Here is a 27901-nt window from a genome sequence, read left to right on the forward strand (position 1 = left end):
ATGGCAGAGCTCGGAGCGGGAAGCCTGCCTTTAGGGGATCCTGCTTTCAATTACCAGGAGCACGAGTTGAACGAGCGACTGAAGCGGCTTTACCCGGCTGTGAACGAGGAAGAGACCCCATTACCCCGGTCCTGGAGCCCTAAGGATAAATACAGCTACATCGGACTTTCACAGAACAACCTGCGGGTCCATTACAAAGGTTAGAGGGGCTGCGTCATCACCGATGTTCTTTAACAAGTGGCCGTCAACGTCAGAGATGCTTCGCAGCAATCGGTCACTGTGTTATTGCGGATGGGGGTCTTTCTCTAACACACACACGTTCACATACACTGGCAAACACGGCATGCGATTATGGTGTGTGTGTGTGTGTGTGTGTGTGTGTGTGTGTGTGTGTGTGTGTGTGTGTGTGTGTGTGTGTGTGTGTGTACTCCTGTTAAATCTAGTCTGAGCTGCCTCTCCTGTCCTGTAACCTTGCTTTGTTTCACAAACGAGCACCGAATTTCTCAAACGGGTGACAGCGAACTCCCTAACCCCGAGGGTTGCTCGTTGGAAACGCCAAATTTGCAATTTCACCTCTGACAACACGGATTTGTCATTTTTGTTTGTTCACAATTAATCGTACGCTTGTTTTCGGAGCCTATCTGACATCCAGCTGAAAGTGTCCCATAGTTAGCATGTGAAAGCAGCGTTGACATCAGTAAGCGTATGCACAGAGTCGAGGGTTTGCTTTCAAGCGATACCGATGGTATTTTAACAAACAAGGGGCTGGCTAACAGCGAGCTATTTCTAAAGCAAACACAGCACCTAGCCCTGTGGCTAACTAGCTGCTGTTAGCCACACCGAGCGCTTTCCCGTTGACTAATATAGCAGTTAAATGAGTAGAATAAGCTGGTAAACGACAAAGTCGCGGTCCATTTAATATCCTGGTTAATCACGGCAAGTTGTTTGACGTCGGACTTGTGTCAAAAAGCAAAGCGTCAAAGCAGAAATACATAAATGACATGGTTGGCTTTTCACGCCTGACCACATAAGGGCCGTTCAAGGGGTTATTGCAGAGTTCCTAAAATATTTTTTGATAGCTTCGGACCAACCGGTCCAGCTCCATTCAGACCTGTGTGAGCTCTAAGCCTACAGCACTGCTCAAAGTCTAGCAGGGCGAGCTAGCTCATTTCCAACAGCTGCTGAGAGGGAGCAGGCCTCTGCGCATTACATTATAGGCCGAATGTACCCGGGGCTGGTGGTGATAAATCTGTTTTAGCGCTTGTCTGTGGCATTTTCACAATAACAGCAACTCTGCTCGTACGGCGGCGGAGCCAGTCACTTTGACGGATGGGTCAAGGTTCCGAGCACGGCTCGCCGCAGCTGTCACTTTTATGTTTCGATTGCACGCGGTTCTACCAAACCAAAACAAGGTGACATCTGCGTAAAGTCCTGTTTTCAGACTGTTGGCTGCCCTGTTGTTTTTCGTCAGGACGACACGTCAGAACAGCCCTCCACCTCACATCCCCCCCACCCCTCGAGTTAAAGCCCAGTAAGGCCTGCTGCATATTGCATGCAATGAAAAATCTCCAAAGAGGCATTGCTAGGTCACATTGGAACCGTTCCGAATGTTTACTTTGGCGACATATGCAAAGGATGAGTGGATGCTGGTCATTCGAAACGCATGTTTGCCACATGCCTTAGCAGTGGCCGTCGTTATGCAGCAGCAGTGAACGTCATGTTATTTACCAGTTGAGACTCCTAGGCACCAAGCTATATTTATAATCCGCCGATTATTTAATAAATAATTAATCAAGTCCCTGCTGTTCAATAAAAACAGTTCCATCATAATTAGAATTTGGCCTGTGTTCTTATGTAAATGGAGATAATGTGTGAGGTGCATCATTAATTTTTGATGTACTCTCTTCTTGATGTCACCAAAGAAGCAGCGTAACGTGACAAAGCTTTCTTCATCTTGACATCAGCTCGAATCAGTGTGATGAAAATCCCCAGTTTTTTTCTGGAATTGCACCTGTTTGAGCTGTGACAGTGCAAAAAAGAAGATAAATAGGTCTGTGTCTGATGTCATTTCTAAGCAGAGTTATATAGGGCACAGAGTCTACATGCCTATGAAAAGTGCATGGATTAAATGACACTGCACAATTGCTCCGGGATGACGTATAAATAGGTCTGTTCAGGAGTGTGCAGGATAATTTTGCTCCTCCTGGTTTGTTATAGCTCTGCTCCCTCACCCATGTGGTTTGAAAGCTATTTTGACCAGTGTGCCAATTTTCTCTCCGTTCAAGGCCACGGAGTGCCTACCTAGTCCTTGCATGTAGAGACATAGTTTACTGTACCTGGTAAAATGCACAAATAAGTACTGTAAAATGTGTATAAACAAACATATTGACTTTGTGCCTACGAATACACTGACATGAGTCATATTTTGTTTGAAAAACACTGCAGCGCTGTTATCCAAGAAGGATTTCGCTGCCTCATTCCAATGCAGTCATGATTTGAAAGTCCTTTTAACAAGCCCACATAGTCAATACATGCAGTGACTAATACAGTTCCTTGACAGGAGGTTCTTTCACAGTATAGTTACTGTTCAACTTTAGGTAATAAAACCATATGTGCTATAGTGCAGTCAATTCTTGTTAAGGCTAGTGTATAATAGGAGGTCAAGGCTTATCTATATTTAGTTCATACATATATATTTACTGGAAAGAACTGCTACTCATGGTTTTTGAAGAAAATGGTTGGTTTACTGCTGTTTTCTGTTAATTTCTTAAATGATGCACTCCACAATTTGGGTTAAAGCTGATTACTCGCATCAGATACTGAAGACAAGGGTTTAACAATAGGCAAATAGCTGATATTATTTGTGAAATTTAATATCATCCTCTTCAAAGCTGCAAATTGTAAACTGTCATTCATTGTAGACCTTAATTGAATAGTTATAGTGAATGTAATAGGGAAGAAACACTAAAACAAATCTTGGACACTCAGAGGATTGCATAATGGGTTCTGTGTTGCCAGCATGAGCATGAAAGGGAAGTGTTGGTGTTTTTAATTTGTAGATTCTTATGTTTGAGGTGTTGTGGTGAGCCACAAGCTCATTGAATCTGGTGATTTAGGGCATAATGTGTGAAACACATTATGTTTGTTCCTCTGCCATGCGATCAAGCAATAATATTCTGACAACAACAGAGAATTAATTGCAAATGGAGGTGAACAGTACAAGTCTCCCTCCCTCAAAATGCATCAAATACACAAACCAACAACTCCAAAATGCTCTTGTGGACCAGTTGTGACCTCACATTCACAACGCAATGAAATAATAATGTAACATCACGAGACAGAGTTGTTTTCAAGGTAAATGCATAACCAGAACGATGTTCCAGACTACCAAAAGTGTGTGTTTTGTGCAGCTACTCCTGTTATCAAAACGATGCGAAAACGAGCAGACGTCTGACCCTGGTGGACTTTGTGGTGGTTAGCGATGATGATTTTTGTTTTAGTGACGACGACCCAGTACCTTATTTATGTAAGCAAAAAACCTGTATGTGGTGGCACTGGCTGCGTCGCGTCTCCATTACCCCTAGAATTGCGCAAAACCTTAATATCTCACTTTGAACTTTTTGAACTTTGAAAATCCTCTAATATATCGCTGAAAGGGTTTTTATGTTCTCAGGCGGTGGTTTTTCATTTGTGTTCACATAGAGGTGTACCGCAAAAGTGTCATGGAAAACACTTTTTTGGCATTTACACGTCAGCGGATGTGATGTATGGGGTCATGTGACCTGTCCACTTCAAGTGAAAATGCCACCTTATGTTTGGACGGCGGAGAAGACGGAATGTTTAAAGTAATCAGAGAGAAAAATATAACAACCATTCTTGACAGCAAAATGTTTTGTGCCTCCATCATCTTATCTGAAAGTGGGATCTCGCAGGACAAGATTTTACGAGAATTATGGCTTATGCGCTTCACACCATTCAATGGAAATGCCTGCAAATTGCAATTGTACTTTGTCGAAATGTTAGAAATATCACTTTTTTTGCGAAAAACTAATGGAAACGCAGCTACTGTGTCACTTCATCCACTCAGCAAAGTAGTTTTGCGAATGCTTCATGTGCTGTAAGGTTTCATATTATACATTATAAATTCATAATTTATAGGTTGTATGCATTTACTCCTGTAAAGATTCAAAAGATTGACTACTTCAAATGACTTGGCAAACAGTTTAAATAGCCAAAGCTCTAATAGACCCCTTGAAGCTGAACTGGGCAGGAACATCAGGAAGTGGATTCCATTTAATGCTGCAAAATGACAAGTGAAGAGCTGAATGCTATTACTTACTTGATGGACTGCAAGGATCTGCGTGATGGGCAGTGTACAATATATTCTGCTCCATTAGCTGGTTCATTCATGTTGCTTCTACGCAGTCAGGAATTGATGTAAGGCAGTGCTTCAGTCCAGAGTCCCTGGGTGGGGGTTATTCATCTTCTGAAATTGACCATGAGGTACTGAGCCCTCATCCCAGCCGGCGTACTCTCATTTGCAACCTTGTCATACACAGCCTCACAAAGCGTCACGTGCAGCAGCTGACGTGCATCATTGACTTTATCACGTAACACCGAGCATCCCCCAGTCTTTGACTTATATCTGGAAATTAAAAGCCTTAAACAGCACGGATCAGAAAGCACAATGAAGTCTGTCATCTATTGAATGAGTGCTTGATGAAGCGCCAACGACAACAAAGGTTTGAGTTCAGTTATACAAGGACCTAATTGCTCATGGTCACAGTCCCAGGGACTGGACTCTCAGAAGTTCATGCAGGACACAGTGGACTTGTCCACTGGTCTGGCAAAACGACTCTATGGGCATTTGTAAAAAAAGAGCAGTACCTATAGTGGCCACTGGGAAAAATCGGCACTGCGGCGCCATATTGCCAGTCCGGTATCCAGTTGTTATAATACATCCATGGTGGAATCGCTCATCCTTTAGAAAACAAACCAAGGTCTTAATCCATCATCATCATCATGTAAAAATAGAAAAGGATCCTAACTCTTTATCCCTGAAATAAGGTCGCGCAGCAGCTGTAAGGTGTCAGCACTGTCCTCGCATGACAATTCTGTCCCAACATTGCAGGCCAAACATCAAGCTGAATAAACACATTACATGTGGAGTGCTGGAGTAGCAGTGCGTGAAGTTGAGGGTGTACGTCATTTCTACGCCACTTCTGGCAATTTGCCGCCAATGTGAGATCTTAAGCAAAATGCAAAAAAAATTTTTGCCTGCCTTTTAAATGTAGGATCGGCGTCGGTGTGCAGTGAGTGTTGTTGCAAGTAATAGCCATTGCTCCTCATTATTTACGCTGTTGTAAAGAGACCTGTTGACCTACCAACGACTCGTTTTGAGGAGAAGCTAAAAATAGAGGCTGCAAATGGTGCTGCAGCCGCTGGAGCAGACCGTCTCACGCAACAGAAACAGAGACACACTCGTGCGCAGCATTCTGACCACATGAAAAAAAAAATGTCTCCTATAGAATGCCTTGATGGAAAACAGAGAGGGTAAATTGTAGAATAAGTTGAATTTACTGTGATAGTCATATCATGGACGTCCATCAGCTGGCACGGTTGGCTTTAAATTAGATGTAATATTTTTGAAAATGACAGATTGGATAAGACTCTACCGTATGAATGCCTGGAAAATGTGTTTAAGAAGCATAATTAAATATGGCAATATAAAGACCGAATGACATCATCTGCTTCAAGACCTCGGTAGCAGTTAGACTGAAGATTTTGTGAGCTGCGTAAATGTAGGAACACCCAATGAAAAGACAATGCACTTACTTTATTTCCATTTTATATCTATGACATAGACACACAGCTGAAATCTGTCTCTGCTGTGTTTTTAAATTTTAACAATTTGTCGACAATGGACATAGTTCTTATTATAGTTCATTATTTTGAAGCGTACAGATTTATTATTTATTTGTTATTAGCTGTGCCACCGGTCGTTAGGGAGAAGATCACACTGCATTGCTGCTGCATGCAGTGACCCATCAAGTCTTTCAGCCAATTATACTGATTTCAGCCTGTGGGAGAAGCCAACACTCTGTAAACACGAAGGCTGCGAATCTGAGTCAAATCAGATTCCTTCTGAAATCCGATTATTTTTAGGGCTGACTGTTCACACAGTTTTTTTTTTTTAGCAAGTGTCCAAATGGGATCTGGCACTGTTCAGAGGGGGCCACGGCAACGACGTCGGAGCGGATGCGTCGTCCAGCGCGTGTCGTTTATTGTGTGATGTAATTGCGACAGCGGCAAAAACTAAACAACCGTTTGCGACACACGCCCTGGAGCTTTGCTTGAATGGAGCTGTTTCCCCACAGACTGATGAGGAATTGAGTTTCCTCTTCTGTCCAGGGACTGCTGTTTTCTACTTCTTCTGTCTGCTCCATTACGTTACAGAGGCCCATCTGTCCAAATGCGATTTGAAACTACCTCCCGAAGGTGGTTTCAATCTGTTTTGCAAAAATCGGATTTCATGTGATTTGTGACTGTTCAGACTACAAAGGAGCGGCCCGGTTTCAATCTGGATGGGCTAAAAATTCGATTTTGGCTGACAGTCTGAACGCGGCTAAATTTGAGTGTTCCCTTTTTGAGGAAAGGTGAAATTAGATTATTAAAGGGAGGTGCTGGGGGAAAAAGAACACATTCTGTATTTTAGACTGTTACGGATGTTCTAATTGATGTAAGTCTCTATACTTTTAATACAGACAGGTACATGGTTGTGAAAAACAGACAATAGGGTCCCCGCGTGTGAAATCACCGCTGTCCAAATGCCCTGTCCTGGCTATTTTTCAGCCGACATGGTTCTTAAATACATTTTTACCCAGAGCTATCCACACACGCACACAAATACACAGGGACAATGCAGTGGTGGCAGAGTGTCTTCTGACAGCCAGCTGCTTCGTTTGAGGTTACAGCCCCGTCTCATTTTCAGGCATGCACAGGCATGCCTACACACTATAGCGCGCGTGCACGCACACATGCGTGCCACGACCGCCGTGACTTCATCGTGACAGGTGATCACAGTCTGTGTGTGGTGTGTGTGATCACATTCAGCAGGGAGATTGCACTGTAGTGCACGGATAGCAGTTATACAACACACCTCTCTCATGACCCAAGGGGTTGCATAATCAGACATCTGAATATAGAATGACAGTCAGTCATGACAGTTGTGTTTGACTCTAATTGGTCCTGACCCAAGACATAAGCCTCACGGCCTTCGGATGAAGGCTGTTGACCCATACGGGGAAAGGCAAAATCTTGAAACGCCTTCACTTGAAATGTGAATTACTTGAAATTACCTGGATTTAAAGATATCTACATTTGTCAGTATGTAGATAGCTGTAAATCCCAACTGTCTGGTTTTGTTTTTCCGTTTATACCCTACAAATATTTTATTCTTATTTTGTATTTCGTTATTTATTTTAAATTAATATAATTCTCCATCTTTTTGCACCATACAGTTGCTGTATGAACATTTAATTTGTATTAATTATTATTGAACATATATATAATTATTTAAACTGTGCAAAAGTAATTGCTAAGTCCGTCCCTTGTTTGAAATTGAAATTGCACAGAATTACTGTAAGTCCGATGGCTCAGTGTGAATGTAGAGGAAAGCGCGACATTCCGGAAAAGTGAGTCTCGCTAAGATGAACCTGTTTGTCGACACGGCCACAAAACTTTGCTTGTGAAATCATCCCGATATAATCATTCCGAAAATTGTTTGCATATAAACTAATAATGACAGGCTCATCATCTCGCGTCTCAATGTCTTCTCACAGTGCAGTGCTTCTTCAAGTAAGTGTACGCCATATATTGCTATGAGGCAACAAAGCAAACAAACAGATGCAGGGCTTAGAAAGGCAGTTCAGTTGAAGGTGGGCTGCACCCTGGACAAGTCGCCAGTTCTTTGCAGTACATGCTGAGTGAATCTATGAGCTCTGTTCTGAAAAAATAAGAAGCAAGGCAGTCATGATCCTCAAGCTTATTTTGCGAGAGTGTGCTTGAACTTTGCATGCCTTTTGTCTTCCCTAAAACGATCTGCACATATGGTTCATGTACATTTTGTTTTTCTGTGTCCTCACAGGCCATGGCAAAAACCACAAGGATGCAGCGTCTGTGAGAGCAACACACCCAATCCCTGCTGCTTGTGGAATCTATTATTTCGAAGTTAAGATTGTCAGCAAAGGTCGAGACGGGTAAGTACTCGCACCTCAGAACTTTACATTGGATTGCACGCATGCCCTGTTGTTGGTTTCCCATTATTTCCTCCACGTTTGTTAAGTTGTTTATCTTATTAGCACCAATTTGGCTACTAGAGTGCTGTGATTTCTCCTTCTAAAGTCGTGCACGCCTATCTTTAAAAGCGCAAACCTGATCATTTTCAGCAGGTTTAGAACATAGTTAACAATCCGCATCCTTCACATCGGAAGAGACGCAACTGAGGTGGCCCCTTCAGTTTAGTTGTGTCAAAACCTCTGCTGCACTGAGCGGAAGACAAAGAAAAAGGAGCTGCCGCGAGCCCTGCATTCTGGATACGAGTTGGACCAAGGTCGATGCTGCAGTGGTGGTTTTATCAGAACTCAGCAGGGCATCAAAGAAAAACTCCCAAGGGTTTTCTCAGTGGAAAAAGATGTATTTTGTTCTGTCCTGCTTTGACAAAAGTTTACTTCTGCATTAAGCAGCCACACATTTTAAACCATAACTCATGCAGTCAAGTTTGATGTCTTCAATCAGTGACGTTAAGCTGTGTTACACGGTGGAGAGACTGAACAGTTGTTCACGTCAACAATTTATCATTTGTATTGCATATTTCTTGACTATTCCCCAAACTGAAATGCTGGCTGAAGCCACTGCTTTCAGTCTCAGCTCAATTTCTACCGATTCAATGATTTATCAATCGGCTGTCAGCAAGTCACATCATGTACCCTCCAAAAGTCATTGAGGGAACTTGCATGATACAAACAAGCACAAACAATCCCCTCAGTCAGGAAAAGAAATGAATCAATGCAGCGGCTCAAAAGATGACGTGAGCCTTGGCCCGAGCTCACCGACACAATAACAGAGACATTCAACTGAGAATGCTGATGACTCCCCTTTGTTTAGCTAGTAGGGCTGCACTGGTCTTTTGTAAACCAGGATTACACTCAAGGCTTGCAGGCTGTAAACACTCACGCAGGTACGGCAGACTTAAGAAGTCGCTGTTGATGTGTTACAAGTTCCTCCTGGAGTGCCCTGGCTGACCGGGCAGTTACTAGCACACGGGCGGATTAACAGTGAGAGTGTGTACCAAATTACCCCTGCCTCTTTCTGAATGGAGAATCACAGTGAGGCGCTTGATCTGTGTGTTTGGCAATATTAATCTGATAGACTCGTAAGTTTCCACGCTTACAGTTGCACGTTTTTCCAGCAGCGTGAATCTCTTTCTCTTGTGTGCAGGTACATGGGCATCGGCCTGTCCGCCCAGGGAGTCAACATGAACAGACTGCCTGGTGAGTAATAAGTGAATGAGCTCAAATCAGCCTTGTTCAGTAAGGGGATGGCGTTGACATGTGTCACGCTTGAACTGTTGTAAGTGAAGGATGTCATAGTGTGGCGTTATTGAATTTAAAATGAAAGTGTGTCTGATATTATATACGCTTGAATTTTTCAACATAATGTTTGCAAACACAGCGGATCAAAGTAATATTCCTGGTTTTAAACTAGTTTGGAAGCCTTTGAACAGAGTGCATTAGTTTCCTATTTCTCTGTTTTCCCCAACGCTATTATTTTGATGTTGTGCTAAATTCATGCTGGCGACATGTAACACGTAATCCATGGCAGGAAACAAAATACGGCTACTTGAGTGGACTGCTCAAAAACACATGACGGCAGCATTTAGCGGGTAAAGCGATTAATTGGTAGCAGGTGGCAGTGTAATCAAGCCAGAAGCGGCGGAGAGCGTACAATTTTCTCTGAGATCCCACAATCCAATCCCAGACAAGTGCTCCTTCACTTTGCACTGGATGGCTTCATCAGCGGGTCCTTCTGCTTGCAGACGTAATGGAATTTTCAACATTGACATCAAAATCTCTCAGTGAAGTGGAAGTGAGACTTCTTTAAGGGGGCTCGAGGGGCAAGTGTAGCTTTCCTCCACTAATTCACCGGCTGCTTCGACAAACCAACTGATTGTACTTGGCATTGTTATTCAAGAGGACAGTTTCAATAAGTGGGCAAACAGTTTGACAGTAAACGGGTACTGGGACTGTAGACACATCTGCCAAATGTGTGGCTGGAATTATTCAAGCAGCACTGCATTTTACTAATTCTATTCACCAAGTGTAATGTTGCAAAGACGGTAAAGTTCTTTTTAAGGAACGCTGCCAAAACTGTTGCATTTCGCTTTCCCTCCTTAGAAATTCAGTTGCACTTTATCACGCATGTTGTTTTTGGGAGTTTCGCTCAACGCGTTCAACACTAGAAAGGATTTACGACTCGCGTTCAAATCCATAATTTAACCCTCGAAAGGCCACAAATCTTGTCTGCGGGTGTCGTTAATGTGGCTGAATGTGGAGACAAACTGTGAAATTGGATGACAAAACTGCCAAAATGTGTTTTTGTGTCCGAGCCGACGTAGTTTATACGCAAGAGATTTTGGTGCTGCAGTGTTATTGGGATGTGGTTTGTCAGTCCAGATTTGAACAGTCCAACAGCTGCAGTCAAAAACATGTCTGAACATGTCTTAACATGTGCAGGGCGGACACTTCTAGATCAGAGACAGTCAAGTCGCTGCACCCTTAATGTCAAACTAAATGGGCTTAGCGAACAACATTGCTGCTTATTCTGTAAGTCTACTGCCAATTGTACAGTTTTGTTCACACAAAACCCGTGGACTTAGCCGAGCACCAAATTAATGGCGTTTGAACAGAAATTGTTATTTAACTGTTAACTAATTAAATGATTTATTTATTTCGTCATAAATAAGGGTGCAGGAGGAGGACATTTACTGGCTCATGAAAAGGTTATTTTGAGTGTTCACATGTGTAATAATGATGACCTGTAATGTTTCCTTTCAACCCAAAATATTTGTTTGTTCCATACAGTTAAAGTGCCAAAACATAACACAGTCGTCCTGTCGGCCGTTTTAAAGGCGTTTATTTTTGTATTGTGGTCTATGGGGAAAAATGCTTTTTGGGCCCATGGGATTTTTTTTGTTTGTTGCTGTAGTACCTCAAGTGGCCACCGGTAAAAAAAAAAAAAAATTATATTGCCAATCCGGGATCCAGTTCTTATAATACATCCATGGTTGTAACTCTCAATCACATTAGGGGGAAGCATAGCCAAATAGCAGCTCGGAGCCTGAATAAAGCCCCCCTCGCATTTCCCGACCAATCGGATGGCTTCTCTTCTTTGGCCAATCGTGCTGTGGGGCTTCCAGCCCTGGTTATAACATCTGACCTGGTTATTGACGAGTCAAGATCGGTCTGGCGGCCTGGCAGAGCTTTGTGGAATGCTGTGGACATCAGAGCAGCCTGTGTAGCGGTCTCTAGATGCGCTCACGCACACGCACACACACACACACACACACACACACACACATTCTGCTCTCTTCTTGATTTTCGTGTGTCGAATGTCATACAAAAGGTGGAACGGTGTGGAACGCTGCCGCATAAATGGACGCTGTGGTCCCCCACGCCCCCCTCCGCACACGCTCACACGTCGGTTATGAAAACATATTCGGTCGCTGGCGCTCCGCTACAGATGGTCTTGCAAGCCCTGGCGGACAGATTACTGTTGATTGCCTTAACTCTGTCTGAATGGGTGTCTGTTTGCGAGAGCGCCACCGCGCCCCCAACTCTGCGGCTTTATCCACGCGTGTCCCGGATTGACTGGTCGCAAGTGCAAAAATACAACGCTCGCTCCAATTGTGCAACGCCCCGTCTGTGCATAAAGTGCCGCCTAAGTGATGCACGCACCATACATTGTGCTCATTCGTTCCGTGTGTGCGTGCCTCTTTAACGTCACAATGTTTTCCCGCGCTGACCTCTGCGTCTGATCCTGTCGTGGAGGCCTGCCCACTTCATTAGCATGTTGGAGCAGTGAGCCTAGCTTTAGAGGCAATATCCCTGTCAGCAGATTAATCTAATACCTCGCCGCGCGCACGTACACACAGAAGTATCTACACGTATGTGCAGAGGGACGGATGGACGGAGCAGGATGCACTCAAAGTCCAGAGGAAACGCTCCCAATCCCCCCCCCCCCCCTACTCCTGCCATCCCCCTCGTGACGTAAACGCCCCAAAGACAACTGCGCCGGGCTTAATGCTACAGCGCGTGCCTGGCTGCAGATAATCACATACAAGAAGGCTTCTAACGTCGCGACTCAGCCGCAACCTACTTTCACCAGCCCCTCGCTTTCGCTGCCCCGTCGGCGTGAGAGAGACGCCGCGATCGACACGAGACACTTGAACGAGCGCCGTTTCCTTTTCATCGTTTGAGTTTCTCGTTGTTGTAGTAGTGAGAGGGTTTTCTGCAAAATGGCTCGGTGCAAAATTTGAAGGCCATGGTGAAGGTTAGGGGCGACACTGTCTTCCGTAATTTTATTATAGTAATAAGCTGCAGTGCCTAGGTGTAATATGTAAAATAGGGTAATATAGTGCTGTAATAAAATAGTAATATGATTGTTGTATAATGTAATAGTTGATATTTAAAAGTTGCATATAATATCTTGTTTTAATACATTTTCATAAAGACTGCAATTAATGTGATGTAATAGAAGTAGGTTGTATTTTTCTCTTTTTGTTGAACTGATTTAGTACTTGTGTTTTCTATGCTCCAATAAAGAATCCAATTCAATACTGTTGTATGTTGATGACAGCAACTTTGGGAAGCATGTTTTTTTTTTTTTTTTTTGTGCTCGTGCCTTTCTTTTGAAATCTCTGAGCCGAGGCCGTGATGCAGAGGTAAGCAGGGAGGGAGTCGCTCAGGTCAACTGTTTACATGTGACTTGATCTATTCTGATTCCGGCGTTCACATGCTCACTGCTACATTTAACCACAACAGGCAATTTCACTGCCCAGGGAGACGAAAACAACGTGTGACTGATCGAAGGCTGAGGTCTGCCATCCGATAAGCACAGTAGTTACGATTATTTTTGACACTTTTATTTGAGCATCCGCTTGAAAAAAAAATGAAAAACTTCATTCTAAGGCGCTCCTACGGGAAGCTCTTAAAAACGCGTACAGCAGGTCTTCAGAGTTTCCAGCGGTTTCTAATTTGTTCGACGTTTGTGGTTGTCATTGACTTTTTTTATTTTATTTTTTTTTGTAAACAGTTCACTGTTTCTTGTTCTCCTACGTTCTAAGCATGAGCTAATCTTATAAGTGAATCTAATAAAGTTTGTATCAAAAACAACTTTTCCGCCACCGACCAATTCTGAGACGGAGCGCGCGCAGAGAGAAATATGTACCCGGACAGTTTCACCCTGTGCACAATGAAATGTTTTACTTTTGATGGGTTTGGAGAAAAGGAATATCCGGTGAAAGCGAATGAAATTCCATGCACAATTGGCCTGCTTATTCCGAGTGAGGTGTTTTATAAGGAGCAATTTTTTTGTTCTTCCAGTTTTGACGTACAAACCAATTCTGATTGGAATTTTTGGCTCTGTATAAACCCAGCTCGTGGCTCAATTCCTGATGCTGGTCAAGTTGTTTCTGATTGGCCGGTGGTTCTCAACTGATGGAGTGTCAGGAGGACCCACATTTTTTTTTTCCCCTTATCATGACGTCGCAACCCAAATTTATTCCGCAGCACTCAAATTTATTCACGCCCAAGAAACCACAACCCAATCAGAGCAACGCCGCCGCGACCCACTTTTGGGTCGCAACCCACCTGTTGAGAAACACTAGCCTGACAAGGCTGTCAGGTCGATCTGCAGCTGCAGCCCTCGCTCTGTGCATGTGCAAATGTGTGAAAGTCAAGCGTAACGTGAAACACTTTGAGAGGTGTGAGCACTAAAATAACACCGTGTAAGTGTCGTCCATTTAGCATTTTTGCTCAGGCAATGTTGAGCGAGCGACGTCGCAGCAGCGCAATTTTGACACTTCCAGGCCTCATGCGCTTTAAGCCTTTAATGCAACCCGCCCCCAGGCGTTGAGGTCAAGACACTTTAACCACCATTTACAAGGAATCACGAGCTGAAAAACTGCCGCCGCCTCAGGTTGCGCTCGCAATTTACCTGGAAATAGCGACACACTCGGCCTGCAAGGGGCCCCTTGCAGACATTTTTTCATTCTTTCATTCATCACATTGCAAAAGAGCTCGTCTGTGATGAAGTTAATCATGTTCTAGTTAAACTAAAGTACCGTCAACACAAAATACACCAACCCCTCCCCCCTTTTTTTTTTAACTCCACCTGTAAAATGATTGAATGATTAATTGACTTTTTAGAAAACCTCTCTAAAATATTTTCACCGAATTTTTAATTTTTCAGTTTGTTCTTGTTGTTGTTGTTTTTCCCCCTGGCTGCAACAAACCAGCTTTGTAGAGAATTCACAGGCACATACTTGCGACTTGTGCACTGCAGATGGGAGTAGTAATATATAGGATATATACTGTAGGTCCCAGCTGGAGATAGAGAGGAGTTGGAACACCCATCCTCTCCTTCTTCCCTTTGGCAGCGACTCGTCACCATTTTCTTTCCGCAGGAGCGATCCTCCTGCTGGTCATCCATGGCACTGCACCCACTCTCAGGAGTTTTGTGTATGTGTGTGTGTGTGTGTCTGTGTGTCTGTGCAATTTTTCAACAGACAGCAATCGGTAGTCGGAAAACCGAGAAACCCTTTTCATGAAAAAGCAGCGAGTGACAGCCGCCGCCCTTGCGTTGCATTCACTGGCTCTGGCGGCACACGCCGTGCTCTCCGGAGCACCCCTGCTGATCAACCTTTCCCAATAACGCGTTTGTGTCATAAGAGGTCAGTGTAAAATGACAAAACTAATCCTAATCCATGTTCTATTTTAGGATGGGACAAGCACTCGTACGGTTACCATGGCGATGACGGCCACTCCTTCTGCTCCTCCGGGACGGGCCAGCCGTACGGGCCAACCTTTACCACGGGGGACGTGATTGGCTGCTGCGTGAACCTCATCAACAACACTTGCTTTTACACCAAGAATGGCATCAGTTTAGGTGCGTCAACGTGCCGCGCGTGCACTGAATATTCTGACTTTGACGGCCCAGTGCATTGACAGTAGCAACAGCAAACATTAGGTTGAAGTTGAAGAGTGCGTTTGACATGAGCTGTTTTTTTTTCTTATCCCTTCAGGTGTTGCCTTCACGGACCTTCCTGTAAGTGTTTTCTATTTATTATTTCGTAGCTTTTGTCACTGCTGTGGTTCATTCCAAGCACCTCATCGCTGTTGTTGATTCTGAAGCAGCTTCACAGAGATGCTGTAATTTGTTCTCTTATTATTTAAAAAAATATTTACGTATATTTTTGGTGGGAGGAGGGAGTCAGTCCGAGTCTAAACCAGCTACACATTCTCAAAACTAACATGATAATAACCTGGTCTTTCTTCTGATATGATTCCTGTAACTATGCAAACATACAGCATGTTTATAACTGGTGGTCAAACTTTGCCTAAATTTACCCTTGTTGGCAGTTGGGTTGGAAACCAACCTTTTTTTTTTTCCCTGGAGGTTGCGCTAGCTGGAACATTCCCCTGTTAAATGGTTTTACCAGCGAGTACCAAGCCAGTATTTCCCCTCTGTAGAATTTCACTTAGTTCCTCGGGCAGGCAATCTATGAGAGGGTTGCCATATGTCCATAATATCAGTTTTACATAATGGCCTTCGCTTGTATCTCAAGTGTTCCCCAAACTGTGGCTTCTAAATTCAGTTCAGCTTTATTTTGTATAGCACTGTATCATGACAGTTATGCAGGTGCATTATACTACACTACACTACACTACACTCATACAGGCATTTCTTTTCCACTGAGAACAGAAACTGAGGCGAAGAATTAGCGATGTCAAAAAAACACGGACGGCGCAGAGGAGAACCAAGGTTCCTGCTCCCCCTATAGTGCCGACAGCCACAGCTGTCGGCAACAACTTCACAAGCTTAACAATATAGTGCGCAGCAATGCAGAGAGAGATGGAGGAAATGTTAAGAAAAATATATATTTTTTAAATTTATACACTACCAGTCAAAAAGAAATGCATGAGAAGGTGTGTCCAAACATTTGACTAGTAGTGTAGATCGATACAGAATCGTGATTTTTACATGAGTTGCCCCCCCCCCCCCAACCCCTAAACCCTAACCCTAACCCTAACCCTAACCCCCCCCCACATTCCTAAGCAGAACCCTTGAGAAGATCGGTACAGTACATTACAGTTTACTTAACCCCCCCACAGCCCCCCAAAAAACTGTACAAACCAAAAAAAAGCATTTTTTTTTCCCCACTCACATATCTGTTGGTGCTTTATTGGCCACAGCTTATCTATCCCATAACCAACATTTTTATGAATTGTAAATATGTCCTTTCACGCATTTAGGTCAGTTGTGCAAGCTGCATGTGGAAAAAACACTCTGCCATAAAAGTTTAATCACTTGAGTAAACACATCGGTGATGAAGCCGTTTTCCTTTTCCAACCGCGACCTGCCTGCCCTGCTCTCCAGCCCAACCTGTACCCCACCGTCGGCCTTCAAACCCCGGGCGAGATCGTGGACGCGAACTTTGGCCAGCAGCCGTTTGTTTTCGACATTGAGGACTACATGAGCGAGTGGCGAGCCAAGATCCACGGCATGATTGCCCGCTTCCCCATAGGAGAGAGGTTGGGGGAGTGGCAGACTGTCCTGCAAAAGTAAGACACACACACGTGCGCTGCGAATAAGAATTCCACCAAAGGTTCAAAGACCCCAGAGGCAGCAATGTTTGTGTTTTTCTGGAAACAGTTGGTTCATAAAAATAAATCCAAAGTTACCAAATGCAAAGGTTGGGCTGCTCCAATCCTGTGAAATATCGAAAAATTCTGCATCTTTCGGCGCCAATTTGCGATATCCAAGAAAGTAGACCTTAGTGTCTGAGAGCCAACAATCATTTGGCACGTGTCTGTCAGGATCTAAAGTCGCTGTGGATTGGCTCTCACATTGCAGAGGCGTGAACTAAAGACAATCGCAAACTTTTGTTCACGTTGGAGTGAAATTTAGCCTCGTGCCAAATAAGTCTGAGGTGGCTCCACTTCACTGTGGTGGATTAAAATAAAGCCAAATACAACATTTGTCCCAAGAATGTAGCGGCAAAGGACTGGAATACAACAAATTTGATTTGGAGGAAATCCTGACTTCCATCACCAGTAAAAATGAAAAGTTTTGTGCTTTCATGGCAATGTATTTTCTTGTTGTTCAAATTGGTTTTAAAACATCTGGTATCAAAAAAAAAAGTCTCTTCGTGGAACCGCTATCGAGATTGGCATCGTGTCAAAAAACTTTGAATGCTACCAAACCCTACCAAAAGCCAAAGGTACATCAAAAAGCAATCGAGAGCCATGTGCAAAGACTTGTTCCAGGAAAAGTATCACTTCAACGAGTACAGCTGTAGTGGGTCCAAGCCCGCTGACAAGTTTTATAAATGAGTGTTGTGTTGTTCTTGTTTTGTTTCCCACAGCATGGTGTCCAGCTACCTAGTTCATCACGGGTACTATGCCACAGCAACATCCTTTGCCAGAGCCACAGAGACCACAATACAAGAGGACCAGACATCTATAAAGAACAGACAGAGTGAGTCACCATGGCAGTCTCTCAGTCTTCTTAGAAATCATGATGACTCTTCGATGCGATAATAGCGTAATAATAATAATGATAGTATTAATAATTGTAATGTATGTTTGGAACAAAGCAACTGGAATGGACTCACAAGAATTGATGTTGAATAGGAAAGAATGTCAAATGACAAAAAAAGTTGATCCTAAACGGGCTCAAACAATATTTTCCAAAGAGAAAAATTTCCAAATCTGTTTTTTCTATTTTATTTTTTATTATCTTGGACGCAGATTTTCATATGACAGCGTATTTGGCATGGTGTTTTCCTTATACAATATTGTGGATGATATCCAATCCAGTCAATTAAATATTTGCCAATTATTTTTTTTAGTGCGTGCGTTTCAAAAGGTTACATCAGAGGCACACAAACAAATGTAAATGATTTTTTTGTTTATTGTTAGTAAGAGAAAATAAGACAAAGTTAGATTCTTGCAGTTCTTGCACTCTGGTTGTGTTGCAAGGGCCGTCGTCCTGCACCTCGGAGATTAAGACTGATTCTTGGTGCAACACAGCACATGCACAAATGCATGAGGTGTCCAGAAACCTTTTTCCACATCTATACTTTTAGGTATTCGTCTTTGCAATCAACCCAGTGGATGAATTTGCAAAACGGTGTGTCATCTTATCCACTTGGAAATTGCATTTTTCACTAAGTGTTGCGGCAGAATAATGAAAATGATAGTCTCCTCAAAGTGGCTCTGGTTTGTCTTTTACCCACTGTTTGATGTAAAGGCCTCCCCCCCCCCCCCTTTTGATCCAAACACTATTAATGTCACACCCAACAGGAATACAGAAGCTGGTCCTGGCGGGCCGGGTGGGTGAAGCCATAGAAGCCACACAGCAGCTTTACCCTGGCCTGTTAGAACACAACCCCAACCTACTATTCATGTTGAAGTAAGTCAGCACATATAAAAGACTGTGAAACTGTTTTATTACTTTAAGCCCCTCAAAGGTGAGAATTATCCAGTAAAAACTGACACTTGTTATTTTCCCAGCACCCACTGCACCTGACCTTGCACGCCAGCCACATTACTCAGGTTTCAACTCTGAAATGTAGCTCGTGAATCTTACTGACCTCCAGTAAATATCTTTAGACATCTTCCAGATCTTTATACAGACTGATGGACAGGAACCGATGTCGTCTTTTGCTCGGTATTATTATTTATCAAGCGTTATAAACTGCTGAAGGCAGCAGCAGCAGCAGTAGTAGTTGTTCAAGTAAACAGAATAAAGTGAAATAACTCAACTCTATATTTTAGAGTAAAAGCCACCCTCCACATAAAACATATGCAGTTCTTTAATATTTTCTCCTTGGCTACATAGTTCCATATGTCCCGTCCATATATATTTGATAATGTCAGTAGTGTATCTCCAATTATTTGGGCGTCTTTCACATTTTGCCTTGTGTTTCCAAGTGCCATCTATGGGCTCTTTTCCACGCGGTGGCAACGTCATACGATTCCGCTCACACGCTCCTGGCTTTTCTTTTCTTTTTTCCCCCAAGGTGTCGTCAGTTTGTGGAGATGGTGAACGGCACCGACAGCGAGGTCTGCTGCCTGACCGTCCGCTCGCCCAAGTCCCAGGACAGCTACCCCGGCTCGCCCCTCCTCAGCCCGCGCCACGGAGGCAGCAACGCACACTTGCATGCCGGTGGTATGTTTTTTTTGTTGTTGTTTTTTTTTTAGCCGTCCCGCCCGTCTCAAGACCAGGCCATACCACTTGTCGTCTCGGACATGACGTCCTCCGTCCAAACATAACGCACGATTTTCACTTGAAGTGAACTGGTCACGTGACCCCAGACGTCACATCTGGTGACGTGTAAATGCGAAAAAAAAAAGTGATCCATGGCCCTTTTGTGATATAACACTGTGTCGATACGTCTGAAAAACCACCTCATGAGATCGCCAAAACCTTGTAGCCATATTTGAGAGTTTTTTCGAAGTTTAGGTGTTTCCATGACCAGTTTTTTTTATTGCGATATTTAGGTATTGGGCAATTCTACGGGGAATGGAAGCACAGCTAATGACGGATAATAACGGAAAGGAATCCAGCTGCTGCCTTGTTAGGCTCTGTTTGTGACACCCAGCGTGGCACAGCCACTTATTCCTAATTAATTTATTTTTCAATTTTATGAAGCAAAGTTGATTTTTTTGAAAATGGTTCAAAATAGTTGGCAAAGCAGCAAAATGCTGAATAAAATTTATTTAAAGATACCTTGCTGAAAAGAGACACTGGTCATTTCTTTCTGTTTTGTTATTTTTTTCCTTGAAATATAAAGTCTTAGTCTTGTCTTGGCCTCGATACTCTCTAGTCTTGATAATGTCTCGTTCTCGGTTGGTGCGGTCTTGACTACAACACTACCTCCACCTCTCTCTGTCCAGGCTCGGACAGCCCGACCTGCAGTAATGGCATCACTCCAACCAACAAGTCAAAGGGCCACAGTGGTGGCGGCGGCGGCAGCGTCAAGTACCCCAGCGCGTCATCCTCAGCCTCTTCCTCCACCTCCTCCTCCCCTTCCTCCGTCAACTACTCTGAGTCCAACTCCTCCGACTCCACCAAGAGCCAACCTCACAGCGCCAACAGCACCCAAGAAACCAGGTAGGAGGTGGCGGCAAAGCCCTCCCTCGGTGGAATCACCTCCCTTTCGACGATGAGCGAAACATTTATTATTATTATTATTTATTACCCTGACCATCATTTTTTTCACAACATTACTCGCAGACAGCTGATGTGCTGGCAGCAGCATCACCAAGTCTTATCAGTGGCGAGCCGTGCATTTCACGCCTAGGCCCTCAGTGACGTCAAGCGTAGTCCTACTGAAATTAGTACTCCTCATTATACCATTAATTTGACAGCACGGCTCAAGGAATCCATACAGAGTCGCACTTACACATTATGTCTCCTTCACGCTGCTGCCGTCAGGCAAACGATACCTGAGTTTATTCCTTCGTCTTTTGAAGAGAGAAATCCCACAATGCAACTTGTGCCTGTGTCTGCCTGTGTGCGTGTGCAGTGACAGTGAGATGGAGATCGAGGCGGAGCACTATACCAACGGCGTTGTGGAGGGCTCCTCGGCGCGCATCATGAACGGCACGTACAAGCACGAGGAGATTCTCCAACCCGACGACAACAGCATCGGAAACGGCGTCGCGGGTACGAACTGGGTTTCCAAAAAGTGGTTTTTCGGGTCGTCTTTCTGAGCGTGCTCTAAGCGTGTGTGTGTGTGTTCTTTTGTGTGTGTGTGTGTTGCCCAGATGACGACGGTTGCGCTAACAGCAGGCAGCTCTGCGGAGGGAACCAGGCTGCCACGGAGAGGATGATCCAGTTTGGACGGGAACTGCAGGCGCTGAATGAACAGTTGTGTCGCGAGTACGGGAAAAATGCCGCACATAAGAAGATGTTACAGGTACGCGGCCGCTCCCGCGCAGACACGCACGCACGCATGCACGCACAGCCTCATTTCCAGCAAACAGCTGTGCTACAACAGATTAGAGGGATGCCAAAAACTGCGCTGAGCAGCTTTCTCCTCCTGGCACCACTCTAAATCCTGGTGGCAGCTTTCTGTACATGCAGCAGGAATTTGGGCGAGGTTTGGTTTTGAAGACTTGGCTGTAATAATGCCGAGTGCGCAAGTAAGGCTCAGCTGTTGTACAAGCGGTGGCTTTAATTCGACTTCCTACGTGAGAAGTGTTTCTCTCCGTAAACTGATCCAAAGCAAAAAAACAAAAACAAGAAAAAAACTCACACTCTGAAAGAGATGTGCCCCTATATATATATATATATATATATATACACATACTGTATATATAGTGTGTGTGTGTATGTGTGTGTGGTCTGATTTTCACACATCCTGTTGGATGCCAGCTAGAGCAGGAAGGATTACACTTTGTCCCCGATGCAAGCCAGAATTGACCTTGTGTCAGTTACATTTGACAGATGTTAAGTCTACTGTCTTAGTTTAAGATAGACAGATAGCACATAATTATTGTTACGAATTGCTATGAAAGTTGTATTTCTTTCATTTTAGATTCTTGAAACTAGCCACCCTCCACGAAATATGTTCAGAATTGTAGAACATTCAATGCATTCTTGCCCATATATTTGATGTCTTCAGTACACGTCGACAATGTCCAAACCTTTGACTGGAAGCGTAAAGACTTAAGTTTACATCCACCTGGGATGTTGAAGGTTGTCAATTGAGGAGCAGATGCATTGTGCAGAAACTCACGTGGGCCGTCATGTCTGTGTGTTTGTTTGCAGGATGCGTTCAGCCTGCTAGCATATTCAGACCCGTGGAACTGCCCCGTGGGCCAGCAGTTAGACCCTACACAGAGAGAATCCCTCTGCTCAGCACTCAACAGTGCCATACTGGGTAAGGAGCACACACACACACACACACACACACACACATACAGAAACTGTACAGGTACTACCCGAAAAATTAGAATATCAAGTAAAAGTTGTTTTATTTTGGCAATTTAACATAAAAGATGAAACCAACAAATTTTATTGAGCCATTACACGCAAATTGACATCTCAAGCAGTTCCTTGTTGTAACTTTGCTGATTAAGATTTTCAGCTTATTAAAACCACAAACCCACAAACTCAGAAAATGATTATAAAATTTGAGGGTTTTTTTTAAGCTGCAAGACCTGATCAGCAAAATCCAAAGACATAAAAACTTGAAATATATTATTTCAGGTTTATATAATATGTCAAATTCACCTTTTAAGTTGAATTGCAGAAGTACAGCAATCTTTTCAGGATATTCCAATTTTCTGGGTAGTACCTGTATACATTGGCACAGAAGGAGAGTTGCTACTACTGTATTTTGTCTCCAACGCTTCACGCTATGATTAAAATAGCCAGTGGTCCCAGATGTGAATGTGATGTGAGACTTTTTCTGTCCGTTTCTGCTCCAGAGTCCCAAAATCTGCCCAAGCAGCCACCGCTGATGTTGGCGCTGGGCCAGGCTACAGAGTGCATTCAGCTCATGGCCCGGGTTCGCTCTGGGTCCTGCTCCTTTGCCAGAGTAGACAACTTTTTGCACTAGCACAGGTCCAGGTGAGTCTCTAAAAAAACATGATATATTTGTATAAACAGCAGTAAAATGAGAGACATTTTGATTAAAGAAAATATCCATTGCCTTAGAACTTAATAGTTTTAAGTTAAGTAAGTGCAGGAATCCTTCTAGTCATCCATAGCGTAAAATAACACTACCGTGTCAGTTATTTTATTTTATGATTTCATTGTCTCTTCATTTTTCTTCAAAAGTTGTGTCTCACCCGTTGCAAGGTAACTCATTTTATAGCTCTAAGTACAATGCAAAACACAGGACAGAAAGAGGACAAAAACCAACAAGAGCCAAAATGTATCAGTTGATAAATATTTGTATTCAATACAAAATCTTGTTCGAAAATTTGTTTTCCTCCTAACAGTGAAACAAGGCTTCACTGCTTCGCGCATGCACACGTGTATACACAGCTAACTTGTTGGCTTCATATTAATGAGGCAGCAGGTGAGTTTGTAGCAACTTCGCAGTGCCTAACGAGCCAAAGACCTACCGGGCCCGCTTGTTAAAATAGAAACGCCAACAGTGGCGAGAATTTCGCTGTTAAATAATTAACGGAATTGAACGGCGTCTATTGATCGAGCCGGTGGAAGTGCGTTCTGCAAAAGAGGCTCCGTTTGAACTGCGCTGAATTGGCTCATTATGCTGCAAAGGTAATCATCCGTCTCTCCACAGGTTCACGTTGAGTAGCACTGACGGGGAGGCATGTCCAGTGGTTGGGCGGTCGTCATGGCGACGGGGGAAACGAGCATGCGTGTGATTGATGTGTTTGGCTGTCCATCAGACCGAGCCAGCCAGCAGCACGGGCCGAGGAGAAGAGAAGAGAAAGCTTCCTTTTTTTTCATTTAGTATTATCAAATAAAAAAAAACCGTGTGACACTATTTAAAAAATAATTATTATATTCTGTTTATCTAGCCATTTTCAATAGTGTTTTATTTTTTTTTTGTCAGTTTCTTGTGGACATTCCGGATGGAACAAACGGTAACTCCCTTATTGTTACTTTTTCTTTCTTCCGTTTTACCGGGTGGTTTTTATTCCCTTATTTTTTTTTTCCAGTACTTTTCTTAAAATATTTTTTTGACTCGCATTGTTTCTCTGCTGCACAAACCCATAATACCAGCACCACGGTGACCATCGGCCCCTCCTACCGCTCGAGGTCAATTTAGCAAAGACTGGCAGTTAATTAACATGGTATTAACGAGACGTTGAGACGGAGCCAGAGGGCTGCCCACTTTCATCTCCTTCAGTTCCGACTTGGAAGTGCATCCGTGTCGCGTGACCAGTCGCCGGGAGCGGATCGTTCGCTCCGTCTGAGGCCGTCGCAGTTCAAGACGCAGATTTTTTTTCTTTCTGACAAATTGACGTCTCTCCTTTTTTCCCCCACGCAAGTCCCTCAATGTTACATGCAAAGCAAAAGGAACAATGCGCTCACAGAAAACGCACAACGGCGCTGCGTTGAACGCGAGGTCAGTTTTTAAGCGTATTAAAAGAGGAAAAGTAGGGTGGCCTCTATATGCTCTTGATATTAGGACCTGAACGCTACAGCCACACGCAGTTTCCGTATTTAAACTCTTGCTGATCTGCCGGAAAACTGAGAAAAGTCAGCTGGGGTATCGAAGGTGCTGAGGATTTTCCCCGCGCAAAGAGATTTTGCGGTGAAACGGCTCACAAGTAAAGAATTGTTAGGACTCAGTAACTGCGCTCCTTACATCGTACACAGCCTGAGCTTCCCAACCCGTCCGCAGGTACTGTCTTAAAAAGTAGATCTGGGGAAGCAACTTCACTCAGCAGCCCATTTGTCTTTTTTGTTCTGGGGTCTTGACGAACCTACTTACAACTTGCCACAATGTTAAAACCAGGATGTAAACAGCGGGCTGAATAAGCTTTTTTCTTTCTTCCCCCGGGAGCCATGCAGTCTTCTTTAAAAAAAAAATAAATTATTGAGTCTAGGATGAAGGATAAAAAGAAAACCTCACCTCTGTGTCGGGGCCTTGAATCCGAATGATTTTTTGCTTCAGTTCAAAAAAAGCAAAATGGTCAACCAGCGTTTCAGCCCCACTTAGTGTGATGCTGGTCCAACTGTGCCAGAGCCCAGAGCCAGACTGCTTAGCGCCAGCAGCCAGTGTTAGTGTTGATGAATTCAGAGTTACCCTCGCACGGCTGCCGTGCTGGAAGAGTTCCTCCGATAGAGACGCACAACTCTTGTGAAGAGAACACGTGCAGGGCTTTTCTGTTAGGCCTTCGCCAACAGCGTCTAGTAGGCTGCCAGTCGGCAGGCCCACATTGGACTTGAATTTTTTTCAATTATTTCCCAGTATATTGGCTCTTTTCTTTTTGAAGTGACCTCCCTTTATCTTCCCATCTGTATCATTTGGATTTTAACGGTTGTTTTTTTTTTTTTCTGCTGTCAGCTTTTACCCAAAGTTTTTATTTCTTCTGTGACACTCTGTGGAGGTTGTTTTGTTCTTTTTTTATATATATATATATATATATACATATACATACAAGGGCATTTGAGGTGTACCATAATGCATCACCACGTTTCAACACCGTTAAGAAGAAATGCACAACGCTTTCCGACGGACCGTCAAGCTGCAGTAAAAACATCACTGATGTGAATCTCGGCTGGTCGCTTTTTGACTCGCAGATTCTCTTGGGCTGGCGCTAAACTAGAGATTGGATGAAGTTTGAAGTCATCAGCACTGACTATATTTGGCTGTGCGCCCTTTAATAGCCACGAGCTGAATTAGCGCATGCAGCTAACTTCAGCATAATGGTCCTACAAGTGCTTTTTGGGGGTAGGAGGGGTCAGTTTTGACTGACAGACACACTGAAATGGGTCAATTTTCTTTGAAAGACACATTGCTGCATTAAAGAAAACTACAATAAACTGCATTAAAGAAACTAAAATGTTATTTTACATGATTGAAATGCACTCAGTCCAAGTGTACACTCGTAGCAAGTATTCAAAGGCCGGTTGCGTCGACGTAAATGCACATTTTAACCTTAACCTCGTGTTTAAAACATGTCAAGACAATCTGCTAAAGTTCCTCGACGTGTGATTTTTAAATTACGAGACGCGGAAAAAAAAAAAAAAAGACACAACAGCGACATCTTGGGAAGACGAAGAGATTCCTCAGTGCTTCAGGGAGGGTTCGTTTTGCTTTTTGCGACACACTAAATAAACTGCAACATCGGAGCTTATTCTGATGCAGTCGTTTTGTGTTTGTTTGTTTTTTTTCTTTCATCACTCGTAACAACTCCAGACAGAAATTAGCTTCTTAAAGCGCCCCGCCCCTCTCCGCGGCTGCTCCTTGCTTTAAAAACAAACGTCGACCCTGCGGTGTTGCTCCTCCCTCCTTCCCACCTGCGTGGAAACGATACGACACTAGACGTGCGTATGTGTGTCGGTGTACTTGGGGAAACTTTTTTTTTTTTTTTTTTTTTAAAGATGTATACATAAACCTGGCTGTTTTTTTTTTTTGTTTTTTTTTGTCAAGACCTTCTGCTGTAATAACTCTTCTTCCTGTTCTGATAAGCACACACTCGGCACACCTGCTTCTCCTGCTGTTACCACACACACACACACACACACACACACACACACACACACACACACGTACGTCGACGTGAGAGGACCACCTCTGTTGCACAACAACTGTAGGGAAACGACTCTCCCGCTGTCCTTTTGTGTTTGACCGTGGGGCTGCGCCTTCCCCGTGTTTCCTGCTTAGGCGTAGCCGCGGATGTGATCAGATGAGTGGGGAAGGATCGAACCACAACCCCGCCCCCGCCCCGAATCCTCATGAAGCCACATGGACTTCCTTCTGGAGGGGAAAGGGCGCCGGGCTCGGTAACCGATTTTGGGGTGTTGCTGTTTCACGGTGGACATAGATCATAATTTTCTTTTCTTTTCTTTTCTTTTTTTGTTTTCATATTTTGACTTGAGTTTTAGCAAAAAAAAAAAAAAAAGAAAATAAATATAAAAACAAATTGTGCATTGAGTTACCCCCCTACTTAGCATGATCTTTAAAACCTTTAAAATGAGATTTAAAACATGTAAAAAAAAAAAAAAAAAATGATGAGCAAAAAAATAACTATGTACTGGAAATATGTTAAAAAAGAAATATTGTATTCTGTTTAATTTTGACAGAACTATTTTTATTAAAATACATCTATAAGCATACAACGGCTTCCCTGTGTGTTTTTTTGTTTGTTTCAGTGGTAGTTGAACTGCACATATTCACACTGTGCCCAGTCTTTTTTAACAGGACACCATGTGTGTTTATCGCTATATATTGTTTTTTGCCACTGTGATAATTGCAAAGCTTCCAGGGAGGTGCAGATGTCCTGAAAGCTCAGAGGATAACCATCTCCGTGTTGCCCTGTGAGATTCCCGTCCACCCTCCAGTACTTGGTCTCGCCAGCCCTGGTGTGACCTGAGTGGGCGTCACTACCGCAGGACTTTGCTGGGACCTCTTAATAAAGGCCGCAAAGCATTTTTTGGTTTGTTTGCTTGCTTGTTTGGTTGGTTTTTAAGCCAGTTTGACTAATGATGCTCTTTGAACTAAGCTTGTTTTTGTTTTGCACCACATAGTTTCTCAAGTTTAACTTTTAAAATTACAGCTACTGTTTTGCCTGAGGTCCTTTTAAAAAAAAAAAAAAAAAAAAGATTTATCTCGTAAATTTTCAACCTGCATTTGCAGCACCACTTTGTAAACCAAATTTTTATACTGTGTGATTTTATTTTTGGAAGCCAAACCATTCAAAATTGTCATTTGCCAGCTCTCACTCAGAAATTATTCCACTTTCTAAGAACTGGAATCCTGCTGGATGAGTCAAATCATTTAGATGACAGAAAGTGGCCGATACGGTACTGCAGCACGCTTCCCTTTATTTCTTCAGGGGCAGTAGTTGAAAAGGCCTCGTTGTTTCATCCAGCGGGAAAACATCACAGTGTGACTCTGCTC

The 27901-nt window shown here is 43.5% G+C and overlaps 1 protein-coding gene across 1 annotated transcript; it reads left to right on the top strand.

Annotated features, from left to right (window-relative positions):
• ranbp10 (RAN binding protein 10) lies at positions 1-26036 on the top strand. The gene is made up of 15 exons (XM_076042705.1): positions 1-199; positions 8147-8258; positions 9499-9551; positions 15058-15225; positions 15362-15384; positions 16717-16901; positions 17705-17817; positions 18645-18753; positions 19364-19512; positions 20241-20457; positions 20873-21012; positions 21114-21265; positions 22120-22231; positions 22782-22923; positions 23606-26036. The coding sequence occupies exons 1-14, from the start codon at positions 1-3 to the stop codon at positions 22910-22912; spliced, it is 1863 nt and encodes a 620-aa protein (XP_075898820.1). The 3' UTR covers positions 22913-22923; positions 23606-26036.
• Positions 26037-27901: the final 1865 nt, after the last annotated feature.

The sequence above is a fragment of the Nelusetta ayraudi genome, unplaced genomic scaffold (assembly GCF_046127955.1).
Source record: "Nelusetta ayraudi isolate G7.1 ecotype Tasmania unplaced genomic scaffold, CSIRO-AGI_Nayr_v1 ptg000071l, whole genome shotgun sequence".
Lineage (NCBI taxonomy): Eukaryota > Metazoa > Chordata > Actinopteri > Tetraodontiformes > Monacanthidae > Nelusetta > Nelusetta ayraudi.